At 38.4% G+C, this 18668-nt stretch overlaps 1 protein-coding gene across 1 annotated transcript in view; it reads right to left on the bottom strand.

Moving 5' to 3' along the window:
- The window catches only part of LOC104212507 (THO complex subunit 2), a 73412-nt gene extending 55521 nt beyond the window's left edge, over window positions 1-17891 (bottom strand). The window contains exons 1-6 of the mRNA XM_009761795.2: window positions 17540-17891; window positions 17051-17176; window positions 11953-11994; window positions 2115-2174; window positions 1949-2011; window positions 1466-1546 (exon numbers count right to left, since the gene is read on the bottom strand). Of these exons, the coding sequence (XP_009760097.1) occupies window positions 1466-1546; window positions 1949-2011; window positions 2115-2174; window positions 11953-11994; window positions 17051-17176; window positions 17540-17674 (507 nt within the window). The 5' untranslated portion in view covers window positions 17675-17891. The remainder of the gene's footprint in view (window positions 1-1465; window positions 1547-1948; window positions 2012-2114; window positions 2175-11952; window positions 11995-17050; window positions 17177-17539) is intronic.
- Between the last annotated feature and the right edge of the window lie 777 nt (window positions 17892-18668).

Below are 18668 nucleotides of genomic sequence, written 5' to 3'. Positions count from 1 at the left end.
ACAAGAGGACAACATTGCCAACAGCGAGCATGAACTACTTAAAGTTTCCTTATTCGGAGAACAAGCGCACTGAAAACTTTGCTCTGTACAAAGTAAAAATTAGTGGGGATAATCCTTTTAAACCGAATGGGAAGTGTGAGTTCGGTCTTTCTTCCCTTGCTTTGATCCGTATACTAGGAGTGTTTGATAATTTCATCACCCTCAAAGAACACCTAACAAAGGGAAAATGAGACGGAGCTGTAGGGGAAAGGAGGAAAGTTTGCACCAGACACTCCCTGCATCTGCAACCATCAGTGTTTAATGGCAACCAGCTTTCAGTGGATAGGTGAAAGTCCTCCAGTCACCTTCCAACTTGGGAGCCTCTCCTTTTTAGGAGCGCTCCAATTTCTGTATTATGTAGTTCAAACTGGAAATTCCTCATCTCGGAACATTCACCTTTCAGATTTTTAAATGATAGAAAGGAAGATAGTGCTATTCTTTTTTAAAAATAAGTAGCAAGAAAGATGATCTTGCTCATGTGTTGACCTTTAATCATAACTTGAAGCTATCCAAAATTCTGACACTAGAACATGGCCTTTAGGGAGGTCAGAATGCAAGTCATTCCTTTTAATTATTTTGGGTTTCGGGTGGGGGTCGTTCTTGACTAATCGAAAAAGTCAAAAAGGCATATCTATTAGTGACTTGCAAGCAGCAAACAAGAGTCCTAAGAATTTTATCAAGAATACTACAATACAATAGTCACTTCTCACTTCCAACGACACACCAATCAGACCAGCTCCCCAAAAGGAACAACCTGCTCAACTATATAATTATTAGGGAAGTATTAACCGGGACTAGAACAATTGTTCATTAATCAGTGACTAACAAACAAATATGGCTCCTTAAATTGAGGCACTTTCATTAGAACAAATTAAACCAACAATAAAATGTGAATCAGGATAGAAAGTCAGGGATCAAGACATTTTAAGATAAATCAGAAAACAGAATAGTGAGTCAAAAAAAAAACAAGTCATTTACGACATCTTTTATTAGTAAAACCCCAAAAATTGCACATGGATGTGAAAGAACAATTCAATGTCACCTAAAGAATGAAGTGAAAAAAGATGCTCCACTGGAGACCTTCAATTTAAGCATACGGCAGCCATGAATGGCCATTTATACATGCTAAGATATGCGCTAGCTATTGCTTACCCTCCCATAGAGATATGGATGTTATGAATTTGAAGTTGATAAAGTTGAAGCTACCATAACCAGCTCAAAGCCAAGCTCCTTTTTTTCTTATTGCCTCCTCTATATGCAGAATTAGATTTAATGGCAATAAAAACACCGAAAGGAGGCACAGAAAGAGCATCCACACAGTGATTGGGTAGTAGGGGAGATGGACAGAAACTAGAAAGACATACAGACACACACACACAGAAAGAGAGAGAGAGAGAGAGAGATAAGAGGGAGAGGAAACAGTTACCAGCTTGGCGTAGCCTTCACTCTCTTCCCGGAGAAGGTTAAACTTTGTTTGCTGATAAAGAAGACGAGTGTTTACCCTAACCTGAAAATCATTACAAAATGAAATTACAGTTAAAGGAAAGTATCTTCAGCCACAAAAGCAATTTGCTGGTGTCTATTGAATATTCACCAACACAAGCGAAGAGAGAAAAGGACAGAAGGGTTCATTTTGTCGGTCTCATACATACTAACTCATATTAGGCTGGGAAATTTGCCAACACTCCGAGTCATTTTTATGCATTTCAACCATAAAAAATAAATCACCAACTGACAAGACACTGCAGTACGAGATGTATTAAAAACTAGCCAGCAGGGATGACCCAGAGCAAGCAACTTTGCTATGGCTAGAGATGCTGAAATAAACAATCCACCTGCTAGACCTAAAAATTGTTTTAATCATAATGCACCTCTTACTTATTTTGAAAAAATAAAAAGAAAACTATACCTCTTTCGACTTCAAATCTGCAGCCTTTATCTTGATCATCTCAGATTCCCACAAAAACTCTTCCTTCACACATTAAAGAGCATTTATAAGCTTTTATTTTTCAAGCTAGTATTTAACAGGAGCAAAATGGCTCACATACTTAAGCTGGCAACAAGTAAAAAGGTACCTCACATCGCTCCAGAAAAAATCTCAAAGGAACCAAAGCAGATTCCACGAGCCATTTTGCCTATAAAGAAGACAAACCAAATTTATGTAAAGACAAAAAAGAAGCATGATAATTCATGATGACTTTCGACTTCGAACTAAGATCTGAAGAACAAGAATTGACAGAAAAGAAGAAAAACAGGAAGAAAGATACAGCAACAGCTACTACTACCATTACCCCTTGATAAGTTGATTTTATATCACCTTATCAATGCCTAAATCTATGGGATTTAATGTTAAGAGCAACGTTATGAAGTATAAATTGATGACTAAATGTTTTATGCAGGTATTTGTAGTGATTGATTGTTGGAAGGAGTGATTAAAGTAAAAACAAGCTGAAATCAGATGTTATGGAGTCAAGTTTCAAAAATTAGCGAATGTCAGAGCAATATCGCAATCAGCGGAGGGCTAATAGTTGAAAACAGTAAGCTTCAATTCTAAAATTCGAGATCGACGAATGGACATATGCGATAGTACCTGAAAGATTGGAAAACAAATGAAGTTCTCAAATTTGCGACTGCCAGAGAGACATATGCGATTGTGTGTCTAAAGACTGGCCAAACCAATGAGCTGAAGTTACTAAAATCGTGATTGCCAGAGCATGACGATATCGTACCTTGTGTTCAAATGAATTTTAGAAGGACAGATTAGGAAACTCGACCAAGGATTTTTGGAGGGGTATAAATAGCAGATATATAAATTGGTAGGTGATTCTTCAGCTCGAAAGCTAAAAGGAGCACTTATTCTTCATCTTTAATAAAGCTTCATAGCAAATTGATCTTCATTTACTAGTTTGATTCATTTTCAATTTACCCATTATGTTTTCATCTATGTTGCTCGGACTCTCCAAAAATGTGACCGGATACGTGTCGGATCCTCCAAAAGTAGTGCATTTTGAAGGATCCGACACGGGTGCGGCTACATTTTGGAGAGTCTGTGCAACATAGGTTTTCATTACTAGTTTGTGTTTTCTTTTCATTTTCAGTATGAGTAGTTAATCTTTTAGCTAGAGTTGAAATCCCAACACCAAATGCTAATGTTTAAATTGATAACGTATTGATTGTTTATGCTTGATTCTATCTTCAATCAATTGATTCTATGCTTGATAGTTGAATGAGTGAGGGCCACAATTATTTACACCCCGTTTATCTTAATAATTACTTGGGAAGGTAATATTGGACCTGGATATTGATCAATTGACGGGGAATTGGGAAAATCTAGGAATAGGCAAAACCAATCTGTTGAAACTGACTAGGAATAGTGTTAATCTCTCCTTGTGGTCATTGGTTTTAAAGCACCTCATTTGAGGTTGGGAAAGCTAATTTGGGGATAAACTCACTATTAATTGGAAAGTCAACAGTGGGAGTGGGTAACGAGGAATTATAACCATTGATGAAGCATCAAGTGATTTAAGCAACTAGTTATATTGGTTTAGACATTAGAACTCGTGGCTGAGACACAACTCTGGTATTTTCCCAACTTGAATTAACTTTGTGATAGTTCGCTTCTTATATCAATTTAGTGATTTAATAGTTAGAGAAGATAATCAAATATAATTGAATCAGCATTGTAACTGAAGTTCACACTCAATAGTTGATCTTCACCCTCATATTGATCTCTAGGAATTTCGAGCCACCCTACCCATGGATTTGAAGCCACCTACCTAGGGAATTGGAGCCACCCAAATATTTGGGATAAATACCATATTGGGTGCCATCCAAAATAATAGCCAAAAATGTACATGTATTGAATAATAAGTATAAAATATGCATATAATACACATCTTGTATACACATATAATATACATATTGCATACATCAATACACATATAATACATATATTATATACTCCCTCCGTTTCATATTGGATGAGGTACTTTCCTTTTTAGTCTGTTCCAAAACAAATGACACATTTCTAAATTTGGAAATAATTCAACTTTAAACTCTTTCATTTTACTCATTTACCCTTAATGAGATGCTTTTATAGCCACACAAATGTCATGGCCCCACAAACCTTTTACCCCTTAAGCTTTTAAGACCACAAGTTTTAAAAGTCTTCTTCTTTTTTCTTAAACTCTGTGCCGAGTCAAACTACCTCATCTAATAGGAAACGGAGAGAGTACATAATTAGTGTATATATTTTGTATATATTGGCTAGGCGTTTGTATTTAATTTCGGCTGACGGGACTAAAATGAAAAAGCCCTTTTTATTTCCTAGTTCTATATTATCCTTCTAGGTATTTTTTAGTTGTCTTTTTAATAGGGTTGGCAACCACCTCTTTTTCTCCTATAAAGAGGAGTGCTTTCTTTTAGTGTAAAAACTTAACTTCGGTGAATGATATTACATTTAGAGTTCTTAAGATAAATTCGTGTTTGATATCTCTGATTCCTTCTTCTTGGTATTCTTAGAAGGCAGTAGCACCATTACTAACTGTTTTCTAATGTTACTCACGAAGCTGTCAAGGTCGGAATCTAAGTTTTGGCTCATCTCTCAAATAAAGGCGTTTGATTCCTTTGATAACCAATACGTCGTACTTGGATCTTCTCAAACCCTAAATTAACTATTTTCTTGGAATTTTTGGATCTTTTTGCTTGAATTTCCACACATCCTCTTGTTTTAATTATATTACTTCATTGCTTCCAGAGTATTAGGCTAAAAACATCCTTGAACTATGCCCTAAATCTAAGGTACATCCTTGTACTATCACATAAACAAAAAACATCCCTAAACTATATAAGAATTTAGCAACTTTCATCTACCGTTAGAAAATGTTAAAAACAGCACACAACAAAAACCTAACTCGTAAACCCATCTTCTCTCATTTCCTTCTGGGGGATCATCACTATGACAAATCTCTTTCTTTTCTTCCTTCCTTTCTCCTCCTTCAATTTTTCTTTCTTTCTTCTTTCTTTGATTTGAGACAGAGATAACATGAAAGCGAAAAAAGAAAAAAGAAAAAAAAAAGAGCGAGAAATCCAGCATAAAAAACTATATTAATCTTTCCTTCTTCTACTCCATCTCTGAGGAATATGGCAATAGAACACATTGATCAGTATCAAGAACTATCTTAATCAGTCTTTCCTTTTAGATAAAGTGACATTAGACCATCGTGTTAGATTTATTCCCTGCTGACAGAAATAACAGTTGAAGGGACGACGTCGAATTGCTTTATGTCATGGAGTTTGTTAGTCGATTGTATATTGGCATGTAATTGAAATATCTGAACATCAAGGTTCGACCATTACGGAATTCACCAGTGGCAGCGCGGCGAAACTAATAAACTTCTCCCATAAAAAAAGCCATTCAAATCTTGTTATTACAAAAAACAGAATAAAGGATGCGAGTATTTTTCTCTGTTGAAAATGATTCAGCGTATTTTACGTCTATATGAGAAGCCTTCTGGACTTCGAACATATTCGATGCTCCAATGTCATGTTTTGAAAAGGGGAAGATGGATATTTGAAGGCAGCACTGTTTAAGACTAACTAATCTAGATACAAACAAATTTGCCGCCACTGCTCTTCATTGTGAAGAAGAAGAGATATGGGGAGATTATTTAGAGGATGAGGAGGTTACACCAGTACTACCTTGAGAGGGAACAAAGCCTTTATTATTGCCTTTGCTTCTGTTGGAACACGCCGTTTTTTGGAAAGATGAAGAGCTTCTTATTGTTGCTTTGACAGATTTCAACGCGACCTTCTTTCCTGTGCAGCTCGTATAGAGTGCGATGAATTCTAAAAGTCTAATGCTCATTATGCTTTCTCGGCAAATACCTGGGTGGTTTTTTTCTAGCCTTCACTACCAGAAGACAAGCCATGGATAATTCCTAAAAATCCTGAAAGCAACACGAGAGAAGGTGGCTTTTTAGGAGCTTTTGGTTGTGCACCGTTAGTTTTTTACCATTTCTTAACCATTGGATGAAAGCTGTTCGTTTTTTGATAGTTTAAGGATTTTTTTTTGCTCAATATGTTAATACACGCATGTAATTTAAGTTTGGGGCATAGATCAAGGATGATTTTAGCCAAAAACCCATTGCTTTTTGATGAAGTAAGGTATTTCATTAGAAAGGCATCAAGTAGATGCAATAGTTACAAAATCAGAATTACAGAAAAATAAGAGTTTGTAAGCCCCTTTAAGATGTGCTAAACTATAACTAAGGAGCTAACAAAGTCCAAAAGGTGATCAATGCTAATTACAGGGGTTAACTTCACCCACCTAAAAAGGGTAAGTAAACAATTAGCTTTAAGAGTGTGATTTGGAGTTGAGATTCCATCAAAGCATCTTTGGTTCCTTTCATTCCACAAACTCCCACAAATAACTGCAGGAATCATTAACCAGATCTCCTTGATGGCCTTATCAACTTCCCAAAGACTCCAGCTTGTGTATGCCTCTCTAATATGCGATGGTATGACCCAGTTCAAGCCGAAAAGACAAAAAAACATGTTCCACACATCAGTGGCAACTGGGCAATGCAAGAGCAGGTGACTGACATTCTCAGAGCTTTCCTTACACATGTAGCATCTGTTGACCAGTTGGAAGCCTCTTCTATTGAGATTATCCTGTGTTAAGCAGGCTTCATATAGAGCAATCCAGCTGAAACAAATAACCTTGGTGGGTAGTTTGGTCTTCCATATAAGTCTCCATGGCCAAGGGTCTGCGTCAAATACCTGGTTCTGAGTACAAATGTGCTTATAGCATTCTTTCACTGTAAAGATGCCCTTGTTCCCCCACTTCATAGTGTCGGGTAGATTCTCATCGATGGTGAAGACCTCCACTCTGGCTAACATGTCCATCAAGCTGTCCATTTCCCAATCTTGTATAGATCTTCTGAGGTGCACATCCCAAATATTGCCAGTTCTGTTCTGGGCAATGGAGGAATCCTTATCAAGGGCAATCTGGTAAATTGTGGGGTATTCAAACATGAGTGGGGTGTTGCTCGTTCATTTGTCTTTCCAAAATTTGATATGTGCTTCATTCCCTGCTTTGTAGTGAACATTCTGGACAAAGTCCTGTCCAAGTTTGCTAATGTACTTCCATGGCCCAACCCCATAAGGTGCAATGGCAATTTTAGTGCTCCAATTATCTCTCTTTCCATGCTTGGCATTGATTACCTCCTTCCAGAGGCTTGAATCACTTGTGCCATATCTCCATAGCCATTTCATTAGCAAGCTTTTGTTGTGGATGGTTAAGTCTCTGATACCCAGACCTCCTTTGAATTTTGGTTGCATGACCTTGTTCCACTTTATCAAGTGGAACTTATGAGAGTTGTTGTTCCCCTCCCATAAGAAATTCCTCTTGATCTTGTCTAGTTGACTTAGCACCTTTTTGGGAATGGGGAACAAAGACATGTGATATGTAGGGATACTATCGAGCACACTATTTATGAGAGTTAACCTACCACCCATTGATAGGTATTGCATCTGCCATGATGCTAATCTCTTCTCAAATTTCTCAATGACTCCATTCCATACCTCGCAACTCTTGAATTTAGCCCCCAATGGGAGACCTAGGTAGGTCGTAGGAAGTGCTCCAATAGCACAGCCCATGATACTAGACAATTCCTCTAAGTTTGGCACATTGTTTACCGGATAGATGATGCTTTTCAACTTGTTGACATGTAGCCCTGATAAAGCCTCAAATAGCAGAAGAGTCAGATTCAAGTATAGAATTTGAGATCTTTCTGCCTCACAGAAGATCAAAGTATTATCGGCATACAGTAGATGTGATACTTTGACAGTGTTCTCAGCATTTAAACCAACTCTGAAACCCTGAATCCATTGCATTTGTCTGGCCTTCTCCAACATTTTGCTCAGTCCCTCCATGGCTAGGATGAAAAGGAAAGGTGAGAGTGGATCTCCCTGCCTTATCCCTTTTTGCGGAGAGAAAAAACCCACAGGTCCTCTGTTAACAATAATTGAGTATTTCACTGTTGAAATACTAAATCTGATCCACTTGATCCACTTTTCCCCAAATCCCATCTTCCTTAAAATAGAGATAAGGTAAGACCAATTAAGTTGATCAAAGGCCTTCTCGATATCTAGTTTGCACATAACCCCAGGTTCACCGCTTTTAATCCTCCAGTCTAGTACCTCATTAGCAATGAGAGTTGCATCAGTTATTTGTCTGTGTTTAATGAAGGCATTCTGATGGTTGGAGACTAGCTTCCCAATTACCTTCTTCAGCCTTTCTGCTAGTATCTTTGTTGTAATCTTGTAAACACTTCCAATGAGACTAATTGGCCTATAGTCTCTGAGTTCAATTGCTCCTTTCTTTTTGGGGATCAGAGCGATGAAAGATGCATTACATGATCTCACCATGTAACACTGCTGGTGAAAGTGGTTGAGCGCCCCCATCACCTCTGGCTTGATAAAGTCCCATGTCTTTTGAAAAAAGGCCATAGTAAATCCATCTGGACCAGGTGCTTTATCTGGAGCGCATGACTGGACAACGGCATGCACCTCTTCTTCCTCAAAAGCTTTTTCTAACATCTCCCTGTCTTCACTCGATAATCTGGCTACATCATCAAAATTAGCACTGGGCCTCCAGGTTTCACTCTCAGTGTACAGGTTCTGGTAATAGTTCAAAATCTCTTCTTTGATCACTTCCTTATCATCTGTTATTTCATTATCCACTTTGAGCTTGTCAATATTGTTGTTCCTCCTGTGTGAGTTTGCAATTGTTTGGAAGTATCTTGTGTTCCTGTCTCCTTCTTTGAGCCACAAACATCTTGATTTTTGCATCCATGAGATTTCTTCAGCTTTAGCCAATTCCATTAGCTCCGCTTTCAGGTTCACTACCATTTGCTTCTCAACTTGTGTTAAAGCTCTGTTTTCTGCTGTCTGATCTAAAATTGAGAGCTCCTCCAAGGCCTTGGTTCTTTTTGCTTCCACTTTGCCACAGACATCTCTGTTCCAGTTGCTTAAGTCCTTTTTTAAATTCCTCAATTTTTGTACTAGTATAAAATCTGGGCTGCCACTTATGACGTAACTCTGCCACCACTCCTTCACCATGTCAATGAACCCTTCTTGTTGCAGCCACATGTTTTCGAACTTGAAATAAGAAGGTGTTGTGTCCCATTCCCCACTCTCCAGCAGAAGAGGTTTGTGATCAGATAGAGCTCTTGGGAGGGCCAACTGATTGATTGCTTTGAAGCTTTCATTCCACTCAGAGGATATAAGGAACCTATCAATCCTAGAGGCCTGTAAACAATCCTCCCCCCTTGCCCAAGTGTATTGTGCCCCTTGGAGAGGTAAATCTAGTAGCTGCAGGTCCATAATAATGTCTGAAAAACTCCTCATAGCCCTAGATCTTCTAGTGCAGTTGAGTCTTTCATTTTCGAATCTACATACGTTAAAATCCCCTCCAATCACCCATTGTTCAGTCCATATACCTCTAACAGCTCCTAGTTCATGCCACAATTCCTTCCTCTCTGCATTGGTGTGTGGACCATACACACCTGTGAAAGCCCATCTGAAATCTTCTTGTAAACTATCAAGAAAGCATGTGATTGAGAAGCTGCCTTGGTGCGAATCATTACATTTCCAAAGCCTTCTGTCCCACATAACTACAATACCACCCCTGGTTCCAGATGCCTTTAGTTCTGCCCATTCAACCCATCTATTCCCCCATATTTGATAAAACATACTTGCAGGAATGTCTTCCATTTTAGTTTCCTGAAGACACACAATGTCTGCTCTCCATTCTCGAACTAATGAGCCGAGAGTGCTCCTTTTATTCTTGTCATTAAGTCCCCTAATGTTCCAACCGAGAACTTTGACTTTCATCTGGGTGCTGCTTTGTAGTACCTGCCCCTACCGCTTCCGCATTTCCTTTTAATTATTTCCTCAATTCGTGCATCTTCCCATCCTTTTGTGTTGTCAACGTTCCTCAACAAAATGAGCAATTACACAAGCAAAGTCAGTTTCAATGATAGAGATGATGTCCTCCATAAAGTAGCTCAACACAAATTTGATTCAAGGGCCATGAGGATTCATTTTCAAGAGCCATGAGGATTCATTTTCAAGAGCCATGAGGGAGGTCTCTGAAATAATAGATGTTAATTGTGTTATTAAACAAGTACCAGCTAAGAGTACCAACAGCAACCACTATGTTGCTGAAACTTACAAAGATAAAACAATCACATCCACCATTAAAGTCTCAATCCTATCTAGCACCATACTTCTCCCAAGTCAACAATGGCAAACCTCTAACTTTTTTAAATTAAAGAATGGGTTTCATAACAAAATAGCACACAATAACGATGTAGTACTCTTTATTTCCTCCATCCGGAGACTTGACCCACTTCGATAGCTTGAGACGTTTTTGACAAGTTAAATGGAAAAAAGGTTGGCATCATGACAGAGAAAGTATCTATCTTTAGGTGGCAGGTTGACTCTCATAAACAATATCTTGGATAGCATCCTCACCTATTTTATGTCACTCTTCCCTTTTCCAGCTAAGGTGCAGAAGCAGCTAGACAAAATCAGGAGATCCTTTTTATGGGAAGATAATAACCAGGGTCACAAGTTTCAGCCGGTGCAATGTCCCAAGGTTATTCTTCCTAAATCACTGGGAGGGCTTGGAATGAAGGACTTGGCAGTTCACAGTAGAAGCATGCTAATGAAATGGCACTGGAGATACAATCAAGAAGAGGTTGGCCTTTGGAAAGATGTAACCACAGCTAAGTATGGATGCTCCAACCACTAGTGTACCAAACCTGTCGGGACACTTCATGGTACTGGGCTATGGAAGAGTATAATTGCCCTTCTGGATCAGTTCTCATCCAACAACTCTTTCCGGGCGGGAAATGGGGTCAAAATAAAATTATGGAAGGACAAATAGATAGGAAAAACACCACTAAAAGAAACCTTCCCCAGTCTGTTTCTTATTGTAAATAACCCTGACTCCTCCATAGCACAAAACAGGGAGGGCAACACTCGGAGCCCATCATTGAGAAGCATCTGCAGGATTGGGAAATTGATGACTTAATGGCTCTTCTTGGAACTTTGGAGTCTCATATATAGATTGAAGTGAGGTAATACTAGAGGAGTATACTCAGTTAAGGCAGTCGATGCAGAGATGAGCTACAACAAAGTTCTAACATACCTATGGCCTTGGAAATTAATTGGGAGGACTAAGGTTATGTGTTTTTGCTGGGAAGTATTAAATGGAGCATGCTTAACCCAGCATAACCTAACTAAAAGAGGTTTCCAACTAGCCAATGATGCAACATGTGCCACACAAGTTCAAAGTCCATCCCACAATTGTTCATTCACTGCCACCTAGCTGCAGATATCTTGAAGTTCTTAACCATTTTTGTACTGAACTGGTCTATATCCAATTCAGTCGGAGAGCTTTATGAAGCATGGGGTCTCAGGCGAGCTGACAAAGCCATCAAGCACATCTGGCTCATGGTGCCAGCCTATATCTTTTGGTGCATTTGGATTGAAAGAAACCACAGATGTCTTGATGGTATTTCAACTCCTACAAGCTATCTGAAAGCTTGATGTTTGGTTAACCTTTTTGGTTGGGTGAATCATTCTCCTGTAAATTACTCTGATATGTTTCTGGATTTGTCAGCTCCTTAGCCTTATGATAGTCTTTTTTGTATTACAGCTGACATTTTTCTTTTTTTGCAATTTAAGCATCTTCTTGATGCATTTTGAAGACATTTCACCTACCTTATCCAAAAAAAAGGAAATAATAATAATTATAGCCTCAAATGCTAAACCGTCTCAAAAACAAAAAAAAAGACACGATTAAGGCACACAAAAGAATAAAGGGAGAAATCTCTGGCTAACCAGCTTGATAAGACGCTGACGATTTTCTCCCGGCATCAAAAGCTGCAAACAAAATATTCCCAACATATCAGTATGATAAGTGCCGTAAAAGAACTTTAAAAATTTCATTGCATAAATTAGCAAGTGGATTGACAAGGAACAAGAGGCAACTATACTATGAAGTAATGATGATCTCCCATACAAATAAAAAAAAAAGAGGCTTATCCAAATTTTTCTCTTGTTTGATATGTGAAACCAAAAGAATTATATAAGCCATATTAACATGTGTAGAGTAATTTTATGAAAATTATGTCGAAACTAGGGTCGGAACTTGAACTGTAGAACCTTTGCTCTGGAATCTGGATTGATTTCGAAGGATTGATTTTCTTGGAAAACAATTAAGCATTTGGAAATAGTTTTAGAAGAACAGGTTTTAGCTTAAGAAAAAATCAGGATAGTATTGCAATTTTGCAATTGTCAAAAAAGACAGGCAGCATTGCAATTGAAAAGGGGGCCTTCTTTGGATAATGGACGACTCCTTCGTTTTTAGCCAAGCTGCAGGTTTGTTTAGAAACCAAATTTTGGTTTCTGAACCAAATGGTCCCTTTAATAATTAAAAGGATCCTTAGATGAAGAGGCCATCTGAATCCGAAAGCCAAATTTTCCATAAAAGAATAAGACATGTTGATAGTTGGTTTAATACCAAAATCATCACGGTCTACATCTGTATCATTAAATGAATTCTGATTCTTGTAATTTGTGGGAGTTGTACAGAATATCGCCCATACATACGTGTCACAAATCTTGAGAACATTTCAAAGAAAAGTGTCACTTGAATTACTACTAATCATGCTTCCTTCATTCTTTTATCCGGAGCACAGATTCCACTACTCTCTATATAAAAGATTTGCAAGGCTTTAGAGTACAAATAGACAATAGGAAAAAAAAACACAAAATCACATAGCGGACTTTTTGAATGCTTTTCTATCTTATATATGGTAGATATTATGGTTACCAAGATGCTGCACTATACTTATGGGGACTAGTTACTTAAATCTCCTCTGCAGATAACTCTGTGGAATTCAAAGTACATGGCCATCTCGTACCTTCTAAATGTGTAACAAAACTATCCGATATCATGCTAGTCTTACTTTTACAAGTACTGCATGTTACTTTTTTTTCCTTTTTTTGATTTACCAAATATTGGCTAGAGTTATCATTTTGTCATTTGAATTTATAATTTATTTTGTACTTTCACTACGAAGCCTTCTCTAAAAAAAAAAAAAAGGAGCAGCACGGTGCAATAAGCTCGTCTGGGGAAGGACCGGACCACAAGGATCTATTGTACGCAGTCTTACCCTGCATTTTTGCAAGAGCTAAGGGTTCTTTAACAAGAACAACAACAACGGCCCAGTATAATCCCACAAGCGGGGTCTGGGGAGGGTAATATGTACGCAGACCTTACCCCTATTCCGAGGGGAAAAGAGGTTGTTTCCAGGAGACCCTCGGCTCAAGAAAGCAACAAGAGACGATATATGAGTACCATTAATAGACTCATAATAAAATAACAGCAATATACGAGATACGGAATACGAAATACGAAATAGATAAATGGTATAGTAAAACCAGCAGATAACGCCCTGCATCAGTAGACGACCAGTAGCATCCTCAGACTAACTCCTAACTGGCTAGTCTCACTCTATTGTGCTGTAGAAATATTCACAACTTTCCTCTAACCTACAATCTTAATGCTCGACCTCCACAATTCCCTGTCAAGGGCCATGTCCTCAGTAATCCTAAGTCACGCCATGTCTTGTCTGATCACCTCTCCCCAATACTTCTTAGGTCGCCGTCTAACTCTTCTCGTGCCCACCACAGCCAGCCGCTCACACCTCCTCACCGGTGCATCAGTGCTCCTCCTTTGAATGTGTCCTTCCCGCATCTTGTCCTCCATGGGAGCCACGCCCACCTTCTCTCGAATAACTTCATTCCTAATCTTATCCATCCTTGTATGTCCGCACATCCACCTTAACATCCTTATCTTTGCTACTTTCATCTTCTGGATGTGTGAGTTCTTAACTGGCCAACACTCAGTCTCATACAACATGGCAGGCCTAACCACTACTCTATAAAACTTACCTTTTAGTAACGGTGGCACTTTCCTGTCACACAGGACTCCCGACGCTAACCTCCACTTCATCCACCCCACCCCTATACGGTGTGTGACATCCTCGTCGATCTCCCCGATCCCCTGAATAACCGATCCAAGGTACTTAAAACTACCCCTCTTGGGAATGACTTGAAAGTCAAGCCTCACTTCCACTCCCGCTTCCGTCGGCTCAACCCCAAATTTGCACTCGAGGTATTCCGTCTTCGGCCTGCCCAACTTGAAACCTTTAGACTCAAGAGCATGTCTCCAAATCTCTAGCCTCTCGTTGACGTCGCCTCGTGTCTCGTCAATTAGAATAATGTCATCAGCAAATAGCATACACCATGGCACCTCCCCTTGAATATGATGAGTTAGTGCATCCATCACCAGGGCAAATAGGAATGGGCTGAGCGCAGACCCTTAGTGCAACCCCGTAACAATTGGAAAATGCTTGGAGTCGCCTCCTACTGTCCTAACCCGAGTCTTAGCTCCAGCATACATGTCTTTAATCACCCTAATGTACGCAACCGGGACCCCTTTATCCTCTAAGCAGCTCCATAAGACCTTCCTAGGAACCTTGTCGTACGCTTTCTCCAGATCAATAAACACCATGTGGAGATCCTTCTTCCTATCCCTGTATTGTTCCACCATTCTCCTAATAAGGTGGATAGCTTCTGTGGTAGGTCACCCCAGCATGAACCCGAACTGGTTGTCTGAAATAGACATCGTCCTTCGCACTTCATTTCTACCACTCTCTCCCAAACTTTCATGGTATGACTCAATAATTTGATACCCATATAGTTGTTACAGCTCTGGACATCACCTTTGTTCTTATACAACGGAACCATTATACTCCACCTCCACTCTTCAGGCATCCTATTAGTCTTGAATATAACATTAAACAATCTAGTAAACCATTCCAAGCCTGCTCTACCCACACACCTCCAAAGTTCAACTGGAATTTCGTCTGGCCCGGTAGCTCTGCCTCTTCTCATCTTACGCATTGCCTCCATGACCTCATCGATCTCAATGTCCCTACAATTACTTAATTCATGGGACTGTCGGCATTCCTCAATTACCCTAGTACAATATCCTGATCCCCTTCTTCACTTAGAAGTTTATGAAAGTAGGTCTGCCACCTCCTCTTAAATTCATTAAGGGCTCTTTAACAAAAAGTAAAATTAACTGATTTCACATGCAGTCCATAATTTCAATATCCTTCTAACATGTGGATGAAAGATGTATGCAAGAAAGTTTATTATGTAGAAACAACGCTAGAAATAGAAAAATAGAAGTTATTTCAATTGAAGGGTTTTTTTTTGTTGGGGGGGAGTTACCAGAAATGAAATGATATGGGAGAGCATTAGCTCTTCCGAGAAGTCCTTTACATGATTGCCTTGAATAATTTTCAATTGAAATTATGTATTGTAGCAACATTATTGAAAAGAGATTTTTCAGAAAATCTTCTACCTTTTAAAGTAGAGTGACTATATAATAAAACTGTATTTCAAGAAAAATTATATGTTTAAAATCCTTTATTAGAAACTATGACAAGTGAAATTTGAATAATTTTCCTTCAAAAAAATGTCTATGCATTTCAAATGTCAGAAAAATTAGTCCATTCACATCATCAAAACTAGTCAAGTTACACAACCTAAAATGTGGCAATTATTATAGTATGAAAAATCAAGGAAAATTCTCATAATTAAGATGAAGAATACAGGAAGTTTGTGTTACTTTAATAAGGAAATCGTTCAACAAGCACAGCTTTGCTAGCCCAAGATATTGCTCCCTGTGTTGCACAAAGTAGCAACCAATTTCTGTGGTAAAAGTAGCACTATATAGAGGGGGTGTAAGAAGAATCAGCTAACTGTGAGGGGAATAGAAATCGAGACTAGAATTCCCAAATTTCAGTATCTCGAACAAGAAGAAGTTAACCGTCCAAGAGATAGACATTGACACTTGCATTCTTTATTTTATTCTTGTAATTAGGATAAGGAATACCGGAAATTTGTGTTATAATAATAAGAAAATCATTTAACCAAACAGAGTTGCTAGCCCAAGATATTGCTCCTCATGTTGGACAAAGTAGCAACCAAATTCTATGGTAAAAGTAGCGAAATTGAGGGGATGGAAGCAGAATCAGATACCTTTGCAAGGAATAGATATTGAGACTCGCAGTCCCTTCTGCAGTTTCTCGAGTGAGATGGAGATATAGCACAAGGGAGCTTAAGATTACCCGCGGGGGAGGGGGGAGTTCGTTGGGATAACGCAGAACCTTCAGAATAATATATAATGCCATTATAAAGCCGATATTCGACTGAATATGCTATTCATCAAACTAAGCTAGTCCGAAGAAATAGAATTCATAGAACTCTTATAAGAAATTTTATGTTTCGTGTTTGAAGTTTGTAAGCCAAAATCAAGTGGTGTTTATTTAATGTCTAAAGCATTAAGTAAATATGCGGCAATAAATGTTAGAGAAAATGCACGTGATGCATATAAAGATAACCCTTTCATCGCATTTTATTCATCCATTTTCGCTTCTTAAGTCACAGAAAGTGATAATTAAGATTTTACTTTTTTTACAACCGAGAAATCCCGAAGAGCTGGGTGGGGTATGGTTCTAAACTCGGTGGATAACGGGACCAGGGTTCTACGCCTTCTCCGCTTAAATACCAGACTTTTATCTACGGTAGGGTTAGTGCTCATTAAGGTTTTAAAATGTACTAAGATATCTTTTTTTTAAATGTACTAACATATCATTTTAAATGGATTGGAGTACTTGGAACTAATAGGACTTCTCATTTAGTTTCGAGATCGCAACATTTCATTTCCTAACCTGACGTATCAATGTCAAACAAGTCCAAAATATGGTCAAATTGACTTGAAAAGGTACACAATTAAGGACAGTAATTTCAGGATTAAGACAGTAGAACAAAAAGATGAAAGTGGAATATGAAAACTCACATCCTGAGCCATTTGGCTAACAATATCAGCCAAACTCGACCCTAGCTCCTCCTGGGAAGCATAATCCACAAACTCCACAGACTCCAATGCCACTTTACATTTCTGAATGGGCAATTCACCACAAACCTAAAACGGCCCAAAACAATCAATCCACAAACCTCCTCAAAGTAATAAACCAAAGTCCATCAACGTTAACAAAAATATCCTTTAAGCGCCTGTTTGGTTTGAATTCTTTTACGTGATCTAATCAGTATGTTTCTAAATCAGTAAACTTACAAAAAGAAAATACTACTTTGTAGGAAATAACCATCTATTAATTCAAGAATCAATTATCTAATAATCAGCTGTTTCATTCGTAAAATATCAGTTTGTTAGCAAAAAGGCAACTAATATTTCAAAACAAAACAAAAAGATGAAATTTTTACCCAATTACATAATAATGAGGAAGTTTTTGGGGGGCTAGAAAAGCAAACATGAATAAAAGAATACCATAACGGAGCAGAGCTCATAGAGAAAGCGAAGAGTGGGAAGTGGTTCAGAGAACTTGAAGCTGCTGTTGCCATTTTTCAACTCTTTGATGCACTCCTCTGTAACGTACAAAAACTCCAAACCTGAAACTGACATTCTTTCCGTACTAGCTTTGCTGGTTAAGAAGATAAAGCCGTTGAGAATTGAAAAGAAAACCCAAACCCTAATTTGAGGGTTTTTCCATGACAGAGAGTGATTCTCTAGGGTTTCAGAGAAAATGGTGTGTCAAGAAATTTCCCAATTCCTCTTTTTTACTGGTTTTTACGATTTAGCTCATTTTGGTGTTGAAAAGGCCGTCGGCATCTTCTCACCCCACCCCAGCCCACCCACCTCATTAATACTTATTAGATGATTACAAAATTTTGTGAAATTTTGAATTTAAAAGCAAATATATTTTACATGAAGAATACCCACCTTACATAGAAAATGAGAAACGAATCACACCTCGGCTATGAGTTTTATGCAATATTTTTTTTTTTTGCTAAAATGGAAATATTATTAAAAGCTAAGAAAAACAGGTAGTATAGTTTGTACATGTGGGGACAGTTCTTCTTATACAAGTGTTTGAACAGTCTTTATTGAAAGCAAGTAAAGCATAAGACGGTGGTTCTTCGTAGTGTAGCGGATGACAACGGTGTTTGCAAGTACAAGGAGCTAAGGTCATGCCATGTTTTGCCAGAAGATCCGCTACATTGTTTGCTTCGCGATATATATGCTTAAGTTTCGGTTGTCGCAATTGTATCATCAATAACATGCAATCTAAAATAAGAGGTAAGTAAAGATCAGAACCTGTGTCAATCATTATTTGCAGTACCTGGGAATCTGTTTCTATCTGTAGTGGATAGAAGTGAAAGTCCTAAACAATTTGCAATCCTACTAACAAAGCATGTAGTTCTGCTTCAAGTGCGGATGAGCAAATGCGATGAGTAATAAAACCTCGGATCCATTGACATTGATGGTCTCGAAACATTCCCGCAGCACCTGCAATTTTGGTGTTGGAGTAAAAGGCACCATCAATATTTAATTTAAGTAAATGTGGGTGGGAGGGTGCCATTTAATATATTGAGCAGCCGATATATGAGGTAAGGCA

Source organism: Nicotiana sylvestris, chromosome 10, assembly GCF_000393655.2.
Source record: "Nicotiana sylvestris chromosome 10, ASM39365v2, whole genome shotgun sequence".
Classification (NCBI taxonomy): Eukaryota; Viridiplantae; Streptophyta; class Magnoliopsida; order Solanales; family Solanaceae; genus Nicotiana; species Nicotiana sylvestris.
This window is presented reverse-complemented; position numbering and strand designations above follow the sequence as displayed.